Consider the following 26,090-nt stretch of genomic DNA (forward strand, 5'->3'; position numbering starts at 1 on the left):
CAAAATGGAGTTGCCCAAAGCAGATGTTGATGCCGACTTCATTTATGATTTATCAACTTGAGGTACATGTTAGAATTTTATTTATGGCATGCACCTGCGAGGAAATGCATACTCTTTTCAATGGCATTGGTTTGATATTTAAATTTTCTTCTCCTTTAAACTTAAAAGGTGACAGCGTGCCTTGATAAATTTAATGAAAAAGAACAAAATGACACTTTCTGATAGCTTCTGAGCTTCCAAAATTTAACTTAATTTTACTGGTAAACCATCATATTTACATGTACTTGTTAGTTTTAATACAGATTGATTACATATGTTCTGGGAGCTTAACAGTTTGGGCGCCCAAACATTTCCCAGAGCTTAAATGGCTCTAGATATGGTCCTGTATGCAGTGCTGTGATATCCTTCTGCATTAAGACATCACACCATGTCTACAGAATGAGACAGCACATTTTGTGGGATGGGAAATCATGAATTGCCTATTCCTGACCAGTAATGTTAAATGAGAGTGCATTGCGAGTTGTTACATATCACTTGCCAAAGCTTGACTGAAAAAGTTGTACTACAAAAGAACATCTTAGGTCTTACAAATGTGTTTCGAACTCAACCATATCTTTGTGGGAGGTAACTGTTGTAGAATAAATGTGCCAGATCGTTGGCTACTGTGGTATAATCATTACCAATTGCTTCATGAACACAAGACGTGAGTTCATGAAGGGGACATTGCTTAAATTTGCATGAGCAGGACTTTGTAAAGCATCATATGACCATGTTTTGAGTAATGAAAAGCAAGACTTGCTCCATAATAGTACAATAAAATTATCATGTCGGATGGATCTCCCACCATGGTGCATATGGTGTATCCTACCAGGACATGGAGTGAGGATACAACTCAATCCACACTGGTACATTGGGCATTGCATTATACAGCTACCCGGATGAGAATCCCGATCTGAAATATAAATCATGCTATTCCATGCGTTTACACCCAGTATTAGGGTTTAAAATCAAAGAGTCTGGCAAATGTCTGAGCGTCATGTGACTTTTGTTATGTAGATACATACAGGCTAACAGAGCAGGATTGGTGAAAAATACAGTTACAGTTTTACAGAGAGATACACAGCCGAAAATGGAGAAAGGATTAAAGCATGCTGCAGATGGTAATGGAAAGGCAAGTATAAAATGAGGGAAAATCAAGTAATTATGCCTTGTATAAGCCAAGGCATAGGAACTGATGGTCAGAAAAAAGTCTGAAAGAATCTTACTGTAGCTCCAAATTACACTAGTAATCACCTTTACTGACAAACAATCAGTTGGGGGTTTTTTTCTTCTTCGAATTTTAAACGTAAAAGTCTGAAAACAGTAATTGGAGGAAAATTCCCATGCCCAATATGTGGGATAGGCAAGGGAATTGAGGAAGTCATTGCGCAGATCACCTTCTGATTTACCCACAGCAAATACTCCCACTGAACTAAGCTCTACATTGTCACATTGGAACAACATTGTAACATTTGCCAAAAATGACTAGGTTCAAATAGTTCAAATAGCTGGCTGCAAGTATAACAGAAAGAACAGCATAAGGATTTAAGGCGAGTCCAACAATGACAGAAATGCTTTGGTCTGAAAATGGGACGCAAAAGTAGTACAAGGAAATGGAAGAAATGTCCAGAAAAACCAGCATGCCACAACAGCAAAGGTTTCTATCTGTGAAGGTAGCAGAGAACAACATGTAGCCAGTACCACAATCCCTGACAGTAATCAAATACATGAATGTTAGCTACATCTTCTGCTGATGTAGAAAAAATAAAAGCAAATCCTGATTTCCTCTCTTCTGAATAAATAATGAACTGCCAAGCTGTTCATTCAGTGCAGCCAGTGCCTATTATTCACTGCCTCTTTTTGGCATACATCACACGTGTAATAAGTGGATGAGAAAATATGACCGAACAAATGAAGTCAAGGTATCACACGTGGGCAAACAGTGTACTGTAATAGTAGGTGCAACAGCAATCACATTGTATATGTACATGTATGTCCATTTTAACACCATCAATAACGTATGTACACAAGCTGTACTGTACATTTAGGCTTACCTAAACTACATAATTCTTTACAGAGGCTGTACTCGAAGCTGTCAAAAAACTGATCAGCTCAAATCAAACTAAATCTTCGCTATTGTTTGAGAAGAGCCCAAATAAATACGTCTCACAAAATACCATCTAACAGGATGTACAAGTGTTGTCAATTTCAGTTTCTTAAAATTTATGAAGCAGATTGCATTTAAACTTTATTAAGCTTAAGAATCATTTTAAACACATAGTACAGGTACAAGTCTGATACTTACTGAAGGGCAATAATTTGAGCTATTCTTAGTATATACAAAAAGTTTGATCTGTTGAGTGAATACAGATTTCTTGCCAAAAATCTTCAGTATCGCTTCTCTAAGATCTGTACATCTGTATATATATATTTATTTATTTGATTGGTGTTTTACGCCGTAGACAAGAATATTCTGTTGAAATGTAAAGTTGATGTAACTAATGCCTACAGGTACTACATGTGCTATTGCTGTAATCTCCAAACCTTGAACTATAATGTACATGTATCATACTGTACCACCAAAAACCCACCAAATGTTGTCAATTCTGAAAGTTAACACTTTGTCATTTGTCCTTTCAGCCTCATGAAAATGATGCCTGAGCCAGTATGTGTCTTTGTGCTGTCACCTCAATGCTACATTAAAAGGAAAATCTTGCAAATCCTTGTGCATGTGCACATACCTTTTATAACAGGATCTCCACTGGACAATCTGGTAGCAGAGACATTACAAAGTTTCAACTTCCACACAACAAGTTTCAACACTGATGCTTCACAATGATCACATCAGTATACTATCCTAAGCTCCCTGTTTTGCTGCTTACAGCATGGCGTTGAAACTGGCCTGTTTGTCATCAAATTTCACACTTATTAAAAGTCAACTGCAACGTTGTCAATTTTCACAAACATTATTGTCAACGGCTTGTCTTACCACACATAAGCCTCAAATTGCATACACCTACACAAAATGATACCCAAATTAAAACATAATCACCACAATATATTTTTCAGTTTAAGATCAAAATCTGTTGTAGTAGCTAGGCCTTTAATTTTTCCTTTGTGCAAAAGTCTTTCATATACCGCAAGACTGTACTCCAAGCCTTAATACCACCAAAGGCAACATTTACCACCACCTGTTTGATTCAGCTCCTGACTTAAACTGAGCTTTGCGTACACTTGTTCACGCATGTCATTGTGGTCAACCAGAAGAGGGCCAGTGCAACTTCCTTTAAGATTTTTATACTAATGTATCCCTGTGAATTGCCTTGTTCACATTGCCATTGTGGTTACTGACAAGTTGTTTAGTTGTTACAAGGGTTACAACACAAGATATAAATAGTTCAAAACTAAATGCACATTTTATTGTCAAAATTTATTTAAAAATTTGTTTCTATTTCTGTTTTATTCCGTACTCAAGAATAATTCACTTATATGATGCTGGCCAGCATTATGGTGAGAGAAAACCAGGCAAAGACCGGGGAAAACCCATGACCATCTGCAGGTTGTTGCAGACCTTCCCACGTACGGTCGGAGAGGAAGCCAGCATGAGCTGGACTTGAACTGACAGCAACCACGTTGGTGAGAGGCTCGTGGGCGATTGCGCTGCGCTGGCTTGCTAAACCCCTCTGCCATGGGGGCTCCCCCTGAAGTACAAAGACTATACATGCCTCATTGGCATAAAATACTGTATATATTGTCATTACTCAGCACATTCCAAAAAATGCATTCAAGTTTAGTTGTAATTTTATCTCTTGCATTCCATATCTGTCAGAGCAATTTCCTTTATTACACAAAATGCAAATCCACCAGCTGTATAATTATACATGTAGATGCATGTCCACACACCACAGCAAACAGACACCCCTCCAGCCATGAGATTAATGTGCTTGTGTGTTAGCATGGTTAGGATGGGAACAGTGGACTCACCGTGCCAGATTTGTGCCATCAAGATGTTTCACCAACCTGAAAACATTTACCACAAGCTGTTACAACAACAACACTAACCGAACAGTACAACGCCAACGCATGCCTGTGACAAGCTGCCCATGCTATGTGCGTCTGTTCACATGCTTTGATGATGAAGACCGATTCATCTATCATCAAATGCAGAGTTTTTAGACATACTTTGTCCAGTTTATTTAGCGACCGTAATCTGTGTAATTCATTTTTCACAGGGTTATTTGATCCTGTTGTATGATACCATGCAAACACAGATCATACATCAAGAGGTAGTCAGTTTTACCATATCTGTGTATGTGATCTTTGGTGCTAATCTAGTTTCAACAGGCAATGCAGTCATTTTTACATCAAAGCCTTTAATGTGCGCATATTACTCCCTTCATTACACTTCCATTTGCACAAACATGCAAATGTTTTTAACCATCTACATGCAAAACCTTCAACATCTTGAGAAAATGAGAAATACCAATAGCTGATGTTTTAATGTGTTGACTTGAAATCAGGGTACCTCACGTAAAGATCACCATGCAATGTAAAAAGATCGAACAAGAAGTAAACAAGCTCCGCATATTCTTGCTGTAGGACACTTTTAAGTAAGAGCACTAGTCCCAGCTCAAGGCACACAGTCTCATCATGAAGAATAGGAGTCTCATCAAGAGGCTTGGGGGTCATCAAGAGGCTTGGGGGTCACCATGAGGTTCTTATCATGATGCCAAGGGCCCCAGTCACGAGGTATAGGGTCTCATCATGAAGAATAGGTTCCCATCCATGTCCCTGGGATGAATACATGCAAAAACCTTTGGCAGGCATTCCTTATGATTAATTTCATGGTGCACTGCAGATAACTGTTAGAGTGAGAACTGTAGGACATTAACTAAATACCTGGTACTATATTATACACAACTGTTAAAATCATGCTGCACTTCTAGGTTACGTCTAATATCAGTCCCATAAACCTGTACATGTAATATGGAATAAGTTCATGCATGCATTGTTATATAATATATATATATATGATATGCTGTTATTTATGTGCAGTTTCCAGGCACGTGAAAAAACCTGAAATATAGAACAATAAGTCTGAAATGCAAATATATTTCCTTTTATCCTTCAGAAATGGGAGACTCGAGGACGAGCTGTGACGCTGCAATGCGTGTGTACATTATATATATTTTATGAGCACACATACACTGACTGTTGTGACAATAAAAGAAAGAACAAACAAGTTCACAGTTTTGAACCGTCGTTATACAGGCAGGGTGGAATATTACGAGTTCCCATTCCTGAAAACAAATCACTAAATAAAAGCCAACTGGAGAAAGTTGCCAGGTTCAAATCTTTGATCAATAACATTATCATCATGGAATAATTACCCTTTGTGGCATGTCATCATTAAATCAGACCAAATTACTGTACACTCCTAAAGCTGTGTACTATCTCTTGTTATCCGGCATCTACTGGACAGTCATGTACCGGAATAAACCAAAAAAATAAATTACATTTAGAAACAACACACATGACATAATTGCTCTTCAATGTAGGACCTGTGCATGATGTCTTCCCGCCCTCCAATGTAAACAAGCACAGCTGTGGAAAGCGGTAAGTCAATCAGAATTCACTTACAAGTGCACCACTGTTTAACACTCGGCATGCATGAGAGCTTAAGACATGACTCAACCTGACTTGTGTTGGGTTCTAAGCGCTTGCGTATGCAAAATTATGCCACGACTCAACTTGAGTTTTACTCCAGTTGTCATGTGTATGCCTGTTCAATCCGCAGTTGTACGGCCATCAATGACTGCTAATGACCATCTGATTCTAGTTGAGGTGCATTTTAAGCTCTCGTGACCGGTGAGCTTTGGTATATTTAAACCATATTGACTGTTTCCCTATTGCGCTATCTGCTTATTGCCATGACAGACAGAGTTCTACATTTATCCTGCATCAGACAAAGTACTCCGGTTTTCACTGGACAACAATGGTCATGTGGGGTATGGATATATTCTCGAATCCTGCAGATGATGTCAAATGTGTCTGCTGAGTAGGTTATCTCCCTTCGTTCGGTTGTAAATACAATCGTCACGTCGCCGAAGCTGATTAACCTATACATCAGTGTTCTGCATTGAATTGATGGGTCCTTTGCAGGATAAATTCGTTACATGGTTACTCAGTGATAGGATACTGAATATATGGTGTCAGTAACTTTCATGTTGGGCCATATATTTCCATATCCTATCAATGAGTAACCCTGTAACCAACAGTATGAACAAGATAAAGTCTATTCAGTTATAAACGGGAATGTCCACAAGCAACAGAAGGATGGTTATAGAGTTCCCGATGATTCTGTTAGGTTTCTTCTCAGCATAACGCAGGCAGTCAAATTTTCCAGAGTACGGTGTAAAACACCAAATGAATAAATAAATGAAAGTAGTTTTCCAAAAGTGATATAGTATCAGGAATAAGGACAGGTTAGCAGCCAATCTGAAGAGAACTCTCATATGTCTTCAAGGCATGGTGCTCCACTGCACCACATTGCAAATAAGATATTATATATCATACATTGTGTGCAAACGTAATACTAGTATAACAAAAAACAACAACAACCTCCTATGAACAGGACACTCATGATGAAAGAGGCACTGCAAATGGACATATGTAGCATGCTTGGTGAATACATGGAAAATACACATAACCATCACAACAGCACTTGGAAGATGCAGATAAATACATAAATATTTACATGAAGGGTAGATGAGGGATGTAACTCAAAGATCTTGGGTATGTGGGCCTGTTACCCATTAAATTCCACTGTACATGTATGACCAGTTAATGTCCAAATTCTCAATGGCTATTTATTATAATGCACAAGAAGCCTACATGTAAAATATAGAGCCATCATGTCAGGTTGACTGCCTCAATATATGCAAATATAAGACACATGAAACGCAAGCTTGGGCAAGACAGTGTCACAGATTTCAGAACACATCATTAACAGGTCTTTATTTAATCAGGTCCTTCACAGCCACGCGTGAAAATCAATAGGCTTCTCTGCCCAGTGATGTAATATATGCCTGTCAAAGAGTGCTAGCTTCACGTCAAGACCTAATCAGCTTTGTTGACAACTCAAGCACAGAAAAACGGCTGACTGTCATTATGATCTACTGATGCTGTCCTGCCAGGCCCTGGACTGCAGCATACAGGTGAGAACTCTCCTGTAGCCGAGGCTAGGCCCGGGGCTATGTCTGTACCACACAAGTATTGCTTATCTACATCTGACACTCCAACACAAATCCTCAGCCTCTGGGCCTAGCTCGCTAGCCAGCAGAAACCAGGTAACATTAACTCTGCCTACATGTCCTCCACCAATACAGACTATATAGACACCCAATCAGGTGGACATGTTGGCTTTAACGAAACACCTGTCATGGACATACATGTATATTCCTGCTCCACTCTACAAGTCCAGAATTTAGAGGGATATATCTATTCACCTGCCTTTTCATGGAGTGAACACACAAAAACTGGAACATGTATAAAAGTCTATTTATAAAATAGACATGTCAAATAAAAATAAATTCAGTTTCTCAAGTGTCTCCAGGAATAAAAGCAAACATGTGCAGTTCATCCAGAAGCACCTCTTCACCTTCAACCCACAGTGCAACATTCTTCATACCCTTCCCTTCATCACACAAGACATCAAGACAAAGCAAGTACCCAATGTTTTGACCACCTACTCTTTTCTCCAAACCTATATGACTATATGTATGAAACAACATGTCTGTGAATTTCATAACCCACTTAACACATGTTGAAGCTTGGCCCCTATTATTCTGCAGCAAAAAAAAAACTGTAACTTTATTCCAATTTAATATGCCTCAGAAACTACACATACCAGTATATAAATGAAGTAAAAAAAACTGTTACCTTTTTTGCAAGAATCCACCGAAAGGAGACCTTACTTTGTGTGTTCATTGACAGTATCAAGGGATCCACACAGTAAAAACTGGGAACCTGACTAATGCTTAAACATTAAGCACACTAACATTAATCCATATTTTCACCATTTATAACAATATGCAATCATTTGAGGTTGCATGTATTAAGCTGTATGCTGTTGTATTTAGCCATACATTGCATTGTAGTAAGTCTTGTGCAATCAGTGGCTATGAACACCAGAATTGGCAGAGAAAGAATGACAGAGGAAATTTTTCCTCTTCGAAGAGCAATCCAAGGTTAAAGTTAATTATACGTTAACCATAACCCTACATACAGGGTTACATACACTGCAATTGAGACATTGTGTCATATGCAAGAATTACTATTGTATGCTCTGGGCTGGACCGGAATTGCTACAGGCATAGGACAGGAAAGGCTACCATATAACAAAGGCATAATTAGCTACAACAGAATCAATTCAAGCCAAATAAATGAAATTAAATTCAACCTATCACAAGGCAACTGATTTGCGAAGTCCAACACCCTGTTCTTAAGGATTTCTCTGTACAAAGGCAAAATTTTGCCAAAACAAGCAGCATGGACTACAAAACATATTTTCAGACAGAAAAAATTTATTTGACACTAATTAATAATGCAGTTTAATTTTACACTAATAGGTTTGACAAACTTGCCTTTTACCAAGTGTCTGTTGAAGAAATTTACTTAAATTTTTAACTTAATAAAGTGACTGTCAAACAACTGAGTGTGATATCTGAACATGCACCCTCATAGAATCCAACTACGAATCTTTCAGTAATCAGTACCCTCCACCAGAGAGACCTTTATGCACAATGAAACGACATTAAATTGACATATTTATCTGATTAGTGTTTCACATCTTACTCAAGAAAATTTCACTCATATGACAGCAGCCAGCATTATAGCCTGAGGAAACCAGGTAAGGCCCAAAGGTACATTCACTACCATCCACAGCTTGCTGACAGACCTTTCCACGTACAACTGGAGAGGAAGCCAGCATCAACCAACTTAAACTCAGAGCGACCACACTGGTGAGATGCTCCTGAGTCAATGTCCTCAGCTAGCATGCCAGCCACTCATCCACGGAAATGTGCGATTATGATAGTACATCTAGCACTGGTCCACATTTTGTTCAACATGGCAGCAGGCACATAACACATATCAATGTCAATCTTAAGACTGCAGTGATTCCTCTTAGAAGCAGATTATACTTGTGAATTTATCTCGGTCATCAAGTTCACCTTTAGATCCTAATGATATATGGAGATAGGCTTCAAACACAAAGACATATGAAATTTAATCTGTGCTATTTAGGAATCAACCCTCTCGCATATGAAAGAGCAGCTTTCAGGGCAATTAATGCACATTTTTAACTTGATTTTGAAGACAAAACTCCATTGGTTGGATTAGTCAATTGCAGGGCTTCAAAAAAAAGTAAAATTTTATCTGTCTACATAGAAAAATGCTTGAATAAACACCTTACAAACATGTGAAAAGGCTGAAGTATTGCAGTACTATTTGAAAATGTACATGTAGTTAACCATAAAACTTTCCAAATCCTCCTTCAATCTTACATCTGTACATGTATATACATTTGTCACCTGTTTACGTCAAAAGTACAGGAAGCAGTCAATCAATGGAAAAGCCATCGACTGTATCAAGAAAATGAAATCATTTTGATAGAGATAGTAAAATACATGTTGTTTGTACCTATCAAACCCAGCTGGCATAATGAACAGAGGTTGACAACATTACCCTGAGGGAAATGCTCCACAGGTCTTAATAATAAACAATCCTAATGGCACCTAACCATAGCTAACAAACCCGTAAAGTACAGCTTAACAAGAGACCAGTGTATTCAGATGCTTGTATGTCTGTGAAGTGTGTGCATGTGGGAAGGGGTTAGGTGGGGATGGAGGGTGTCAGTCATTGGTTGGTTCGGTTCTCTGACTGCTGGTTAGCACTGTACTCCAGAAGGTTTCACCGATTTCACAACAGTGTCTATAGGTGGAGCAAACTGGAATGCCCAGAATAAACCATCACCAATCACTCAGTGACCAGCCACCTGACTTAAAGCTGCACTAGAAGCTGAGAGAGACGGATTTAAACGATATCAATGGTCAAGGCTCCAACAGTCCCTGAGAGCCAGCTTTTGAACCCACTGAGCCAGCAAACATCCAAATGCTCAATTAGCCTTGGCTTCAAATCATATACAATGACAGGACTACTGCAGTTTATTTGACCAAAAAATGTGTCCATTACTAAATTACTCTAATTTTCCCCATGATCTTGGGTGATTTGAGGTTTGTTTGAAGGACACTGTATCTATACCAATAACACTTGACAGCACTCAAGTTTTGAAATTTGAAAAAAACTATGGCATGAATCCGTTAGCTAAAGAAAAATGCTTCAACCAAAAACTAAATGAACAACAGTATGCAAATTCTTTTCAAGGCCACGCTCTTTATAATATAAATCAATAGTTATAGTAGCGTATAGTACTGAAACCAAAACTTAAAAACATAAACATACTTTCTCTTCCAGCTATTAACGATACAGTGAACTCCAAAATTAGGGGTTCTTTGGCAAAACTTCACCAGTATCCTTTCTTATAACTTTTTCTCGAAGATCTTTGTCTGTAGATTGCAGTATTTACTACAGTCAGTAGTAAAAAACATTTTACCAAAGTAGGCGCTGCCTTTCAGAATATACCCTAATTCTTCTAAAATTTGGGACAAATATTAACAGTGTTGAAAGTAAAATATTACATTTCTTTACCAGCCTATTGAAAAAGTGAAGATATGAGTATGATTTTCATTAGATGGTCTAACCATGTGAGAAAAAAGAAACTCAATATTCCTGCTAGAATTAACTTATCTTGGCTAAAATGAGCAGACCAGGTGTCCCAAATTTTAGAAGAAATAGGGTAAGGTTCAAGAAATTAGTCAACATCCAAAGGTTTTAATTCAGCCAGCTGTTGCACAGGGTACAATAAATACAATACCTGTGTATATACTACATCTATACCTATATAGAGCGTAAGGTTAAGAGTTAGTACACAGAAGGCAGGCATATACACACATTGGGAAGTCACAAGTGCTGGGCAAACTTTATGCTCTATTTAAATCAACAGAACGTGCAATGACCCGAGACACAAGGACAAGTAATGGGAAATTAAACAGGACAATGCTCTTAATGGCAGTGAAACTATTAGTGATCTGAACTTGTACTAAACCCAGTGTGTAGAATTAGTGTCGGATTTGATGTCCTCCTGACAATATAACAATGGAAATGACCAAGTAACACAGTTTGCCCTAAAATAAAAAGAACCATATGCCGAATGCTATGTTTATTCTGTTTTAAACACAGTTGGTTAAAGACCCACATTAGATGGATATGGAAATATACTTTCGAATACCTCCACTGATACAGACTATGACTGTTTACTCATTTCAATCATTTATGGTTAACTAGTTCATGGTGACTTTTAAGGCAAAAATACATACTGTATGCTTGCAATATAGGGGCCAGTGAAATCTTTGTTTTCTCACCCTGGTAATTCCATTAATTAAGTTTTCAGTTTTTGATGGACTGGTTAAGTGTTTAACCACATTTACAAATACACATGATCATATGAATGTCTCATTTCTGGTGTTATGTCAGACATCAGACAGAGTTTATTTTAGTTCTTTTAAATGTATTTCACAAAGCCTGGGCACAAAATATTTTCTGCTCTAGGTCTTCACGTTTCATGGACTTCTTCAAATCAACACAAACTCTAATCCCAACCTTTTTAAATTCCTTTTACAAGATTGAAGACTCCAAGCAAAATTGATCCCTCAAACACAGTGACAAAAGAATTTAAGACGGCAAATAACGTGGATACATTTGTGTGCGGATGTGTGTGGAAAAAAACGAAAATTAGCAACAGCGGGACGGATCGATCAGCAGAAATGTGAATGCATGAGACTGCAAAGCACCTGTAACATCTGAACCACTCTACATAACAATGTCAGTCTCACATCGCTGGTGAATTAATCATGGTTCCAAAACACCCCTGTGATGTGACCAGGTAAAACTGTGTTTATCTTGCCAATGACATGCTTCCAAAACAATTTGATCTTTGTTAGAATGTAAGTTAATGAATTCAGTTACAAAGTGAAACAGCAAAGGTGCAATGAAGATTAATCAATGCTGACGTACATGTACTGTGTATACACAAGTGATACTTATTTCTTCTCTACAAGAAGGTACCAGTGTATAGCCAAGGAACATTCTTAACATTTACTTTATATACGTGAACATTAAATGTGGTTCTTGCCAACTTTGGTACAGTTTGAATCACTGATTCTCCTCTTTGAATTGTTAAACTAGATGCATCTTGTGCACAACAAAACAACTAGGAGATAACTTGACTTGTGTTTCTTTTCTTCGTTATATCTACTAAGCCAAAACACAGTAGTACGTGTACTTTGGATGTGTGCAAGATGGAAAGATGGCCATTACTGTATTTCAACCTAAGTGAAGAAAAACTTATGTTTTGGCGTTAGAAGTATAATTTTAAGATTTTTAGATGCTTCTGAATGTGCATTTTTACATACTAATCTTTAAGTGAAATAAAATATTACACGTTTACAAGTAACAAGCTTTTATTTTAAAGTCACCACATTGTGGAAGACAGGTGCATTTCAACCCAAGGCTGTTCAGATATGTCTGCAAGTGCTGTCCACCACTTACTGGCATCAAGGTCACTGCACCAAACAAAGTCAGAATAATAATTGTGATTAATCATCATTGTGGTACCTAAATGTGAAACAATATAATATATTCTGTTTTCAAGTGAAGAAATGAAATAAATAGTAACACAGCACAAACAGTCGAGTTCTTCATGTGAAGGTGAACTTGTACAACCCCGAGAGTTTGTTATCTGTTGACTTGATCAGCCGAGATTGTACACAGGGACCAATTCCATAAAGTCATGTCTGATTTGTGTCAAAAATTCAAAATACAATTTTGAAGCTGAAAATTCTGACCACCTCATGCAGGTTATCTTGTAATAAATATGTGTGAAAACTTAAACTTTCAGCACCAATACCTAAGCATGGTGACACAGTTTAATATTTCAACGTCAATCAGAAAGAGCCTGGGAAGTAGGCTTGCCTAAGAACAATTTTGTAATCGGTTTGCTTTCAATCCATGCTGACTTCTTGTACGATGTCACCTGGCAGGGGGGTGTCTGGAAGGACATTGGGTGGTCATGGATACTGTCAGAGTCTAGGGTTGAACTGGTCTGGGATGACGTATAAACTGAAGGTGATTGGTGTCCCTGTGGCAGAATGGGTTGTTGGCCATTCATTACCACCCACACACACCTACCAGGATGCTGACAATGTATAGGGGACAGAATACAGACATACAGACTTAACAGCTTAAGAAAATCTAGTCACAAGTGGACACTATCATCAGATCTCACCGGCAGACATTTTCCTGTCACCATGGAAACGAAAGACCCGTGCACAGCAGAACCAATAAAAGCTCTGCGTTTGCATCTCGGGGAAAATTCTGCTTCGCCATAATGACCCTCTTTAATAACAAGCACACCAGGAGTACACCTCTTTTAATCCAATAGGTCTGTTCAGTTAGAAAACATCCCTTTAGTTTCCTATGCGCTAATGACTTGAGGTCTCTATAAGCGCGCATTTGCCTAAGGCCTTCTGCGGCACTCTTAATGGATGTGACTCTTGAGTTCGGTCGACGTATATCCCACTGTTACATGTGTTAGTTTTGATGCTGATGTTAAATGACAATGGCCTGAAAAGCTGCTTGTTGGTGAGGTTTGACAAAAGTGAGTTTTGAGATGGGCGCAGTTTATTCTTGCTGCTGTCGCTTTTAACACTAGAAATTGCCACTGCAGCTGTAAACAGAACAATTACATCAACATAATGCACTTGTGATGTAGACCGACGAGGATAAGCCATCAGTGATTTCACACAAAGCTTATTTTTAAATTTTTTTTTTTGTTTTTTTTTGCTTTCCAGCAAACATGTAATTATATACACAGTGATATCAAAGCTCCCACTAAAATACTTAACTAATGTGTGTTATGACTTGATGGTTTGCTCTCGATTTTCACGTGCTAACATGCATTAAGAAGGATGAAGTAGACAGTAACACATTGAATGCAAACAAAACAACTTTACATTATAAATGAATTCAGAGGGATGTACTCTAGGTACAAATAGGAGACTGGCTTAATAATTACAGTGTAGCCAATGACACTGTAACTTCAATTTCCCTAAACATGGCGACTGGGTTTTTAGACAAGATTAAGCACTCCACAGGACACATATACGATTAGAGCTGCATATTGAAATATACAACAAAATAAACAATAGATCGTGTTTTGTCCCAGGTACTTTGGTTCCTCCAGCATTAAAACTAGAGGCCATTGCATACATGAGTGAGAAAAATTCTTGAGTACAACAACCTTAACCAACTCATATATGTAGACATGGAAACAGACAAGCAGTATGCTAAAAATGAATGTTCCAGAGTTAATAATCGCAAGATCAATGCTCAACACAAACCACCAAAGAACTAAGAAAGTATCAGGACAATATATGGAAGAAAAACTGAAGGTTCTTATCCCAAACTTCCAACATGACACTGTGACCATGTAGAAAGAAGTTTTATAAAATGCAACTCATAGACGTTTTGTCTATGAGTAAATCAAAATAAGTAAGAATAAAAGAAATTTGCATGAAAACTTTTACTGGTAAACCATATTTTTATTCAATTCACTTGTTAGCTTTAATACAGCTCAAATGTTTTCCCAAAGAAAAATGGATCTAGGTATATGTTTCTGAGTATAGATTCAAGTATAAGAGCGTTGATTGTACTGAGAAAATACATATCAAAACAGTGCCTACAAAGTACTTTTCATGGAAAAGGTATTTTTCTACAAACAACAAAGATGGGAAACTAATGGTTAACGTACAACAACAACACACAAACAGTGACCCATATTTCGACTGACTAAAATGTATGTTAAATAGCTACACATACATGAATTTCAGATTTTACCATCCTTTGGCAAAGGTTCACAACGGAGCATACATGTGACATTGTGTACAAGGCTGACCCAAATACATGTAAAACTGCTTTGGTCAGGTACCAATCCAGCTAATGGAAGCAACAAAAAATCTTTGGTTAGACAAGCATTTCAAGATGGCCTTACTGTTAAAATGATCTCACCCTCTTGAGACAATGATATCAGGACAGGACATACTAATATCCTCAGAAACATAAGCCGATGTAAAGTACTACACACAACTGTATGTCATTGTTGCCGAGCTACACCAGAAGAGAAGGATGACAATGAACTATCTGTGACTGCATACAAAGACAGCTTATTTCCTGTTCTAATTAGTGTCACATCAAAATGCTTATCTGTTAGGAAGAGGAGGATGTTGACTACAGCCCTGTACCACAAGCACTTCTCAACAAACACTAGCGTTCAAGTTTTTGTTCACTTTTGACAATGACATAAGCAGAAAATTGCCCTTTGCCACACTGACAAAAAAAGATGCATGAACAATGTCTTATATATATATAAGGATATAAATACTTATCCATTATGTAAGGCAGCCTTAAGTCTAGTTTAACCTGATTGTACTCTACTGTGTTGAATCAGCAGCTTCCCGTATTATTATATAAGATTGTGGAAGCCTTCCTTAATTAAAATATTTTAAACATAAATGTTTACCTATAATTATCTAATGAAACATTATACTGAAAATATTTCTTGCTTATGTCTCTCTGTTTTTGGAGCATCAGGGTGTCATATTCAGGTTAACAAAAATGTAAGAGATTTTGTGACATTGTCAATAGTCAGATAAATGACTCAGGGTCACTTTGATGTCAAATCATTCTGAAATCCAAGAGGAACAAGACATGGCGTTTTGAGAAGTTTATATTAAAAACTGGCCAGATTTTGTGTGGTTTACTTCTGTCCAAAAATAAGCTACAATTTGGCAGCACAATCATCACCATGTATTCACTGATAGCTTTTAGATTCAGAGCAAAAACCTTTTCAATGCACCTTTAATAAAAACCGGTTTTCCTGATAGTATCTGAAGTATCAGTGAAGGAACTAAAGACAAGAAGCAAGTCTTCTTGATTGGACTTGCTTAATAACAGATTCACCTGAAGTCAATCCAGCCTGAATATTGAGCAGATAATACATGAACATGCCACAGCGCACAATTTCAGTGCAGTGTGATTTATTGCCCTCCTCAATCATTCCCCCCCCCCCCCCCCCCACCCGACATAAATGACCCAAGGTTTATGCAAACTAGGTTGATTTTCAGCATTTTACAAGCACTGCAATGAACTGGAATTTATCGTTTTCCGTCGCCGCCCTCTCAGAGATGTAGTACAAAGGTAAGATGTTTATTATCTCACGTCAACAAGGTGTGCTAGCATCAAAACCTTATGATCAGAAAGACGATCAACTCAGTTTTGGATTTCCTGCAAAGTCAAATTACCAAGGCTGCTTGGGTGGATTTATGAAGATGGGGAGCCAGATCTGTGGTGGCCAGGGAAGCATGGGGATGGAAGACTAACCAAGGCCTTGGTGATGTACAGAGATGTCACTGGCACCAGGGACATGAGAGTCCAGACCAGACCACCTGCTATAGTCTCAATACCTCAGTTACTAGGCACAGATTCTCCATTCCAACTGCACCACTTAATGAGCCTGTCTTTGTACATTATTCATAGCCAGATTCCAGCCTTCAGACAAGGGAACTGGGCCAGAATTTTTCTGTGAGGCCAGGAGCTCGTAGCCAAGCCTACATGTGTCTTTCTTGCTGGATAATGTAATTAGAGTCAGCCTCAAGGTTGTCCGCGGCAGTCTCGAGACGGGAGCGGAACAATGGACCAAGGTGTCATTTACACTGGCTCATAGCTCCTTTCTTCATCCATTCAGATGCGTTTTACACATTGCATAACATAACACCTTGAGCAAACAAAAGAATTTGGTTGAATTTTCATGCAAACAACAAAAGGCCCTAAAAAGACTAAATAAGAAAATAGAAAAGTACCTGATGCAACAAATAAAATGTGAATATATTTTACAATATTTGTACATTGTAACCAAACGTCATTTAGTACCCAGAATTGTAATTTTGTTCATTTATTAAAATTTTTTTATTTAGGCCATTGATTATTTAAACATGCAATATTTGTCTTTTGGCATTTACAGGTGCCAAAGGGTTGAGTATCAGTAGGACGTTCCATCAGAGGACTATTTGCAACATTACAAACAACTGTAAACCTAGCGCACACTGACAACACTTGTCGAAAATCGGATTTTCAAATTCAAGTGTCAAATGATCCAAAAAATCGATTACCTGCACACGAGCACCATTTATTGCCAATTTTTGAAAATTCCAGTAGCGAAAGACGGTCAAATGATACGTTCATGGTCATGTGACCCCAAAAGTGTTGTCAAAAAGTGTAGTTTCCATTTAGTATGTACTCATATGACATTTACATAGACGCTGATTGGTTGGTGTGAATGACAACGATCTCACAAGATCCAAAATGAAATCTTGAGCCCGGCTCATCTGTTTCTAGATTTTTTGTTGCACAAAATTAAACAAGTTGAATCTTTGGATAAAGTGTTCCAGATTTCTTCTTGTTGGTTACCCACACACAAATAAATTCTGAGAATTTTTTGTTGCCTGGATCAAAGAAATATCGTTTTTGACAACAAATGTTGTGTGCTTGGCTTTACTCATGATGTAAACTCTCCCAACGTTGCCTTGCAGAAAAGTAACACAACAGTGCATCTAATTAACCTTATGTTGGAACAAAGTATAACCACATCACATCAAACACAATGGTTAACACTTTGTATAAAATTGATGACACCTATTATATATATCTCACTATATCACTATTTTACATGTTGGCATTGACCCAGACTTGAGCAGTTTCATTTTCGAATCAACAACTAGCACAACAGTGAACTGACATAAGAGTTAAATTATGACCCAATTTCAGGGGTCTCATTTGTAGTATGAGAAAATGTCAAGAAAGGTGTAATATCTTGATATTTTATTGCTAGACACACCTATACCTTTAGTCCCCTTATGCAATTACACACATGTAAACATCAAATAGTTCAAGGTCACATGGTACCAATAACTTATCCATAGATCATGTACAATGACACTTACGGCTTAACTACACAATAAATATTTTACACACACACACATTTAATAGCCTAATCAATTTAACAAATTATCTCATAATTCATATTCCATGGTTTGCCTGATTTGTCAAAGATCTGAACTGAGCATTATCATGTCTCTAATGCCTTTCACATCATCGTCAACTGCAATCAACACCAGCTTTGCAAGCTTCCACATTTTATGAATGGTGCTTGAAATACGATCTAAGTACAAAATCAAGTGGAAGAGAAAAAGATTCTTCCTTTTGCAACTAAGCTATCCATAACCTTGAACATATCTATTCATAGCTTTAAGTACCCATGGGGTACAAGTATGCAGCTTAACTGTACACATCCTATTACAACTGCATGTAGGTTAACAGTTAATAGCAATGACCGAACACCACAATACCAACAAATTCACAAAAACTTCACAGTTTCAAAACAGATTCACTCATTTCAAAACCACAGCACCTAACCAGTAAGCTTACATTTTCACAAAATCAATACATGAGCTAATTTTTGCTGTAGAATTTCGTTGCTATGGATGCTGGTGGTGGTGTGGTCTGAGGTCAATACATTCCCTCTGCATGCAGCCGTGGTTCTGCCCAGAAGTGGCAGGCTGAAAAGAAACAGTATTATAGTGGCTGTTGTCGTCGGAGATTAAGGAAAAGGTAACCTACCTTCTCCAGCTGCTGTCTGGTGGGGGCGACAAGTAGGCCGAGCCATAAGGTGAACAGTCAACCTGAGCTGTGGTCAAGGAACAGACTAGTCTCCAGAGTACATGGGGTAAAAGGCTTATACAAGTACCACAGCATAAGTCCCAGTAAATTTATATTTTCAAGAAATATAACATATGTACACACAAAGACTATCGAAGATATGGAAAAAAAAATTCACTGTAGATATATCTTTACTCACTGTACTGGTGCCAATGTTATGGACTAAATAGGGAGTCTTTATTTATACACACAGGAGAGTTATATATCAGTGAGTGCAATAATGTGTGTGCAACATGTCACTGTATTTGCAGGTTTCACTAAACATGTACTCAAGTTATGGGGTGTGGAGGTATTATGACAAGCCAACTATAAAATTTTCTGGAACCAGAGTCCAGCATTATATACTGGTATGTCAAAGGATATATTAATGCCCACAATTACAGCACACAGTATAAAAATAGCAGGTACACGACATACATGTATTTGTCAACAAGTATAGCCAATAATATGCATTCAACAGAAAACATACACACATATTAAACATAGATGTACATAAACTAAATAAATTACAAGGTTCTATACACAAATCCATGTGTATCAATGTGAAAAGTGCAAACTTAGATTAACATTCTAGACTAATTTCTTAACATCAAATACAATGTACAAAACCCAAATGTAAGCAATTTAGCACCCTCCAGTACATTAATCTGATAACCCTTTCCAAATAGATGTACATGTAGTTTACACTTTTATCTACATGTAATTTAATGAATGTGAAAATTTCAGTGTGACCTTGGTATTAAATTATTAAAATAACTGTGGATTTTTTTTAAACTTCACAAGAACGAATCAAGGACATTCATACATAAAAATCATACAAGCATTACAAACTACATGTTGTCACTGTGTCAGCGCATGGATAAAATATGTAAATGAGAAGAAAACAATTAGAAGAAGAAAGCATTAGAATGAATGAATGAACGGATGCTTTGCGGTTTCACGTCGTATTAGACACAGCAACAGACAAAATAGCATACCACTTAGGTCAACATATCCATACCATATGACAACAAGTGTCAACATACATGTACATATAACATGAAAATATTCTTTAAACAGTTTGGCATTTAAAGCTGAACACAACTAAAAATCCATAATAATTATCTTAAAGAGATGTAGACAGACGTAGATGACTCCAGTGTATCAGAGTATAATTTTTCCAGGATAGACAGTATAATTTCTCAAAATATGCCTATGTACATAATCACCACTGACACGTGAAAAGATATGAATGACTGCATGACTGTAGGAAATAATCTCACAACATATACGAGGTGTAACTTCATGCATCTGTTCATGTATGTACAATTTGTGCATATACAAGGACCCAAGTTATAATTCAATTTACTTATTTGTCACATCTGGGTATTGTGGTATACTCAAAAATATTGCATTTGTATTGCCGCCATAAGGCTTACGGATGAAGTTTCAAATTTAATGCCATAATTTAAATAACATCAAATTGCTCGAAAGTTTATCGTATACAAATCTTGGACTAAATCAATACATTATTCAACATTACAATATGTTTGTGCTCAAGCTTTTATCCAAGTGTTAATATGTTGTTGTATTTGTTTGTTAAAAAGAAAGATGATTCTGACATACAATACCATCATATGCATGAGCTTTTTGTTACACATGCAATCTCATAACTTTTTAACAACACTTTCATAGGACATAACCCTCAGGCACTACATGTACTTCATGACCAATTTAAATCACATTTTCATGTTCATCACAACATAAAAGGGAGATAACTGACCCCACCCAAGATTACCCCTCCCCTCAGCCTCTACACAACAAACACACCTCATCCTTCTCTCTCTTCCTCATGCTGGTCAAAATGAGGTCATGATGTTGATACAGAGCCATTTATCAGGGTGTCAGCTGTGCACAGCAGCCCAGCCGACCAGTAGCTAGTCTGTCTAGAGGGTAATGGCTTTATAGCTCAAGATACAGGTCAGACGCCCAAAGCTAGATCAATATGAAGTTAAGGGCTAAACACTGGCTGTCTATATACAGCTGACCAAGGTTGTGTGTCCTAAATACATGAATCTGACCTGGTCAGCCACACCACTGACCTCACTTTTATACATGAACACAGAAGAGGTAGCACAGGAATACCTCAGCTCATTACCAAGCCACTGTTACCAGGTATGCCAGATGTTCCGCAGAGAGCAGACCTACCTGCATGGCATGCGAACACATGCTTTAATATAGCTAAATGGCCATCAAATATTTATTATACAACATTTGATTATATGTACATGGATTTATGCGCGAATAATGAAATTCATGTAGCAGCTGGCATAGGGCAGATGATGGAGTGAACGCATGCGTAGGTGTTCATTACACATGTATGTTATATGATCATATGAATAATCGTGATCATTTAACCATTCAGACTCAATTAACTTCCAAAAAAAAAAGTGAGTCAATGCATGTCTGAACCCTTTACAACCAGTGAAAACATACGCAGGTGAACTATATACAAAACAAGCATTAAGAAAGTAACCAAATGCCTTTGAAATACACGTCCTCACTAGCTTAAGCTGTCAGAAGACTTGCCATTCTAAGTTTACAATAAAACAGAAACACAAATGGAAATAATTTCGTTAATTTTTAAAACTGTTGAAAATTTGAACTTCGCCTGGCAGCACATGTACACGTGTTATAAAAAACAAAAAAAACAAAAAAAAAAGGTTTAAAATCAATACACAGCTGAAACCAATACAGCCTGTGAAATCATACAAAACAAGTTATTCGTAAGCGAACATTTAAAGTGAACATTTAATACATGAACCTGTATATATGTAGAATGTACACCTTACTTGCCCTAAAAATTCGCTGTTTTGCCAGCAACTTGTGGATGGCCGTGGGTTTCCCCCGGGCGCTGCGCGGTTTCCGCCCACCGTAATGCTGGCTGCTGTCGTACAAGTGAAATAATCTTGAGTACGGCGTAAAACACCAATCAAATAAATAAATAAAAATTTTCTTGAAAAGTATACATTTCTAGAGCCAAGTAACAGTTAAATAATAAATATTATTGTGGAGCTGAAACAAATACTTTTTCTGGCATGGTGATATTATTCCATGTTCCAATAAAGAACTCAGAACAACTTCGTCATGGACAAAATCTCATGTCAAACACAGCATCACTGTTTTCAGATAAGTACTTGATTATCAGTTAAAGCAGACAATGTTTCTTAATTCAGTGTTGCTGTGATGCTGGTTCAGCTAGATCAGCCTACGTGCAATGGTGACCTCTCAACAAATACTGAGCAAAGAACAATACATATTATTCTGAATTTCCCACCAGAATGGCCTCTAGTTGAATAAGGTATTACGCTCATTATGTCAAGATATATCCCTAATGACTAAAATGCATTTTAATGCAACTCAGAAATAGGGAAATTAGGGATCAACAGGGAATTCCCCCACAGATGTAAAACAACCGTGTTTAAAAGTAATATTTTTTTTTCCAAAACCACATAAAAGCCTGTGTATCTATTGTATCACTGTCTATGAGAACCATGTAACTACACTTACATGTTCATGAAATTTTTTTTTTTTTTTTCAACTCATTTTTCCAACTTTTCAATGAATACATGCTTACTCATACAAAGCATCTTAAGCCTCAATTCAATACACCTAAAATGCTGCTGACATGAAAAAGTTGTTTATCACGTCATATTCATGGCATCACAGCACTATGGGCTGCAGAGTTTTGTTCATTAGGCATATTCATAAATATCAATGTTCTACACTGAAACAAGATGCTGATGGGTTTTTCACACTAAAATATTGTGGCAGTCCCAATGGGATGACAAATTACAGCCGTTCATCATGTAAAAGCTTTAAAAGGCATGATTCACACATTCATGAGTGCGTTATCTAAAATTATGATAAATCACCAATAACTTAATCGGAAATGTAAAATTCTTATATATGTCCTTAATCATATAATGCATTGTAAGAAAGATAAGTCTGTTTTAGAACTCACTACCACTGGCATTTCAAAAAGTACTTATCTATGTCAGCCAAACAATTTCAATATTAAAGCAAGCATGCAACTACATTTATGTGATCTGGAAATTCTTAGTCTAAATCCAGGACTGAACTTTTCTTCTGAAAACTGCTGGGAAAATATACGTGAAATTAAAATAAGTATCAATGAATGTCAGGGTCAGAGAAATTTAAGAAATACTGACTTATGTTTCACTGTAACAAGATATGCTTTATGGATTACAACTCTGTAGGGATAAGACATGTGTTCTGAGTGAATCTGTGGGTGTGGAGATTACGTGATATTCTAAAGTCTAACATGGTAATGAAAGGATAATGAGCTCTCCCAAAGGGGAAAATTTGCAGGCTTAGGCAAATGGCGGGATTAAAACTAGTCCCTGACAATGTCACGGACTTCTGTCATCAACTCTAACTGCCATCAATTTCTTTTGTCATATACCCTAATTCTTCAACTTTTTCAATCACCAGTGCGACCAATATTTTGAAACATTCTAAGAGAACTATGGGGTGTAGAGAAATAATTTGCACAGTTTCATGAATCTTGCAACTTTAGTGACACAAACAAATGATTTTTAGCATCATTTTCATAATTGTATTCATAAATTTCACTGATAAAAGTGCTTCAGTGCTTGAAAAGGTTGAAGATTTATAGCACATGATATCTACATGTACAATTGGTCTTATCATGAACGCATTATTCTGTATACTGTCAAGTTATTTAACAAGGTCATAAATATATTAGGTGAATATTCTCCAACATACGGTGAAGTCACATCAACTGAAAGCAAAATTTGCCATTTTTTATACATCAAAAAATGTAGTTTTCAGTGGTTTTTGACCATCTTACATGCAGACACTTGTTGCTCAATGGCCATGGGAAGTAACATGGAGAAAAATGAGAGAACTATTGGTATTCAAGTTTTGGTGAGAAAGGTAGAGCTCTAATACATGTCTTAAAAGAGTTGGTGTTAGACTGTCTAACATTCCAGCTCAAGGATAGATAATAAGTATTTGACTTCGCTGGTGCCTTACATCGTCTGGCTGGAACATAATTGTGCAATGTGATTATGTCACAATGGAACACAGAATAGTGAGTGACATAAACCGAGCACATGAAGTACAAAGCAACATCTGGTATACTTAATATCTGCCTTCTACAAACACAATAACATAAAACATAAAATACTACCCCAAAACAATGCTGACCTAATTTCCACCTGCTGATTCATATAGATGAGTCTGCAAGGGGCATTCAGTGATCCCATTTTTGCTGTGTCACTAATTAATCCCTTTACATTTCAAAGGATACCCTTTTGTCGAATGGAAAAGGCCGTCTGTGAGCCACTTGACGATTTCTGTCTCGATGCATTCTGTCAACAAGAGACTGTCGCCCTTGCTTCATATCTTCTAAGTTATGAAGAGCATTCTGTGGGAAAGAAACGAAAAGGAAAAGGTCACGTTTGGTTGATACACTAACACTATGTCCTCTCAATAGTCGTATAAATGTCAAAAATGAGTGGGATACCGGTTTATTATTATGAAAACATGCCCAGCGGAAGTGAGTTGTGTTGGCGACTTGTCATTTACAACAAGTGGCAGCCATGTTCGTGGCCGATGCACTCAGCAATAAGTGCACGGTACAGCCAGCAAAACAACATACCTGTAAATCAATGGAATTCGTCCCAATCTGATTAACATTCGGTAATGATCCTCCCCGGTACGCTCCAAGATTCTGTGACAATTGTAAATGATGTTTCTGATACGCTACCTGAAACAGACAGCGTGGAACAAAAATGAAATTATATATGATTGCAATGGTTTTCGTGGGTTGCACAAAATTTTTGACGACACGCGCTAGCCTGTCAAGCGACAGTGACGGTGGGCAGTACATCGACACAGAAAATGCCTCCTACGCCGAAACCTACCCGTGATACTCCAGACACTTCTCGCATTATGGCCTCAAAAGCAGCCGTTTCTTCAGCCTGCTTTTGCGTATGTAGCGCAATTTTCTCGCTAAACTTCCGAGGGTTCGCCATGATGGCTGAAAACGACAACCCTTGTTATGATTCGGGCTATGCAGGGGGTCCTGATAGACTCCAACCAATCACCGACGCCATGATAGTCAGATGATGGGCCGCTAGGTGGCAGCACCTTCCCGTGCGCCAGAATGTAAACAGTTTACCATCTCGGGCCACTTTCAGGTCACAGACAAATACGATTTTCCACAATACATTAAGAGTATTGATTGCAAATACTCGCGAGTAACAGTCTCATTGTCAGATCGGCTAACTCCAGAAATTATCTTTCTCTTTGTACAGAGCTGTGGAAATGGAAAGTAAACCTTGTCTGCGGAGGCATGTATGAGCCCATAGGCCTAGAACTGCAAGCGCATGTAGGCTTAGTATAGCATAGGCCTTTCTGCATGCGTGTTTGGAATTTTGGTTCATTTCTAGCTTTATTTAAATAGAATCTACAGATGCCTACCATGAGGTGTATTAGTGTTTCCAGTTTAGAAACAATGTTGTTCTTGGTCAAGATTATTGCTATTCTCCTCGCCCAGGCCAGACAGCAGTGGACAAATGAAGGCTGATGATGCAACTGTATAGGCCTACGGCAGTTGTTGAAGTGCGCTACTGTTTGTACACGGGAAAACTATAGGCCTATCTGCTCTACTGACCCAGCGCATGCTGGGCGTGCATATATAGTACACAAACGTAGGCCTGCGTTTTCGTTTATTTATATCAATCGAGTACTATTAAGGTAATAAAGAAATAAAACCAAACATTTGCTCGCGATTGATTTCCCTATTCTATTTATTGGATTTATTTATTTGATCGGTCTTTTGACGCTGTGGCCAAGACCTATTCCGTTTAAAAACTACGCCGTTATCACGGCGATCGTTCAAATTTATGCCTGGTCGAAACTGAAGGAAACAACCACCCGTAGCAAGGCCGTATCTGGCAAACCGCCCGATTTAAGACTGCAGCCCAATCAGCGACAGCTGGGTTCGAACA

The 26,090-nt window shown here is 37.7% G+C and overlaps 1 protein-coding gene across 3 annotated transcripts in view; it reads right to left on the minus strand.

Annotated features, from left to right (window-relative positions):
- Positions 1-25,130, minus strand: part of LOC135474045 (CREB-regulated transcription coactivator 1-like) — a 40,964-nt gene extending 15,834 nt beyond the window's left edge. For all 3 annotated transcript variants that reach the window (XM_064754037.1, XM_064754036.1, XM_064754035.1), the window contains exons 1-4: positions 24,998-25,130; positions 24,737-24,840; positions 24,386-24,502; positions 18,952-19,013 (exon numbers count right to left, since the gene is read on the minus strand). In XM_064754037.1, the coding sequence (XP_064610107.1) occupies positions 18,952-19,013; positions 24,386-24,502; positions 24,737-24,840; positions 24,998-25,112 (398 nt within the window). In that variant the 5' untranslated portion in view covers positions 25,113-25,130. The remainder of the gene's footprint in view (positions 1-18,951; positions 19,014-24,385; positions 24,503-24,736; positions 24,841-24,997) is intronic.
- Positions 25,131-26,090: the final 960 nt, after the last annotated feature.

The sequence above is a fragment of the Liolophura sinensis genome, chromosome 8 (assembly GCF_032854445.1).
Source record: "Liolophura sinensis isolate JHLJ2023 chromosome 8, CUHK_Ljap_v2, whole genome shotgun sequence".
Classification (NCBI taxonomy): Eukaryota; Metazoa; Mollusca; class Polyplacophora; order Chitonida; family Chitonidae; genus Liolophura; species Liolophura sinensis.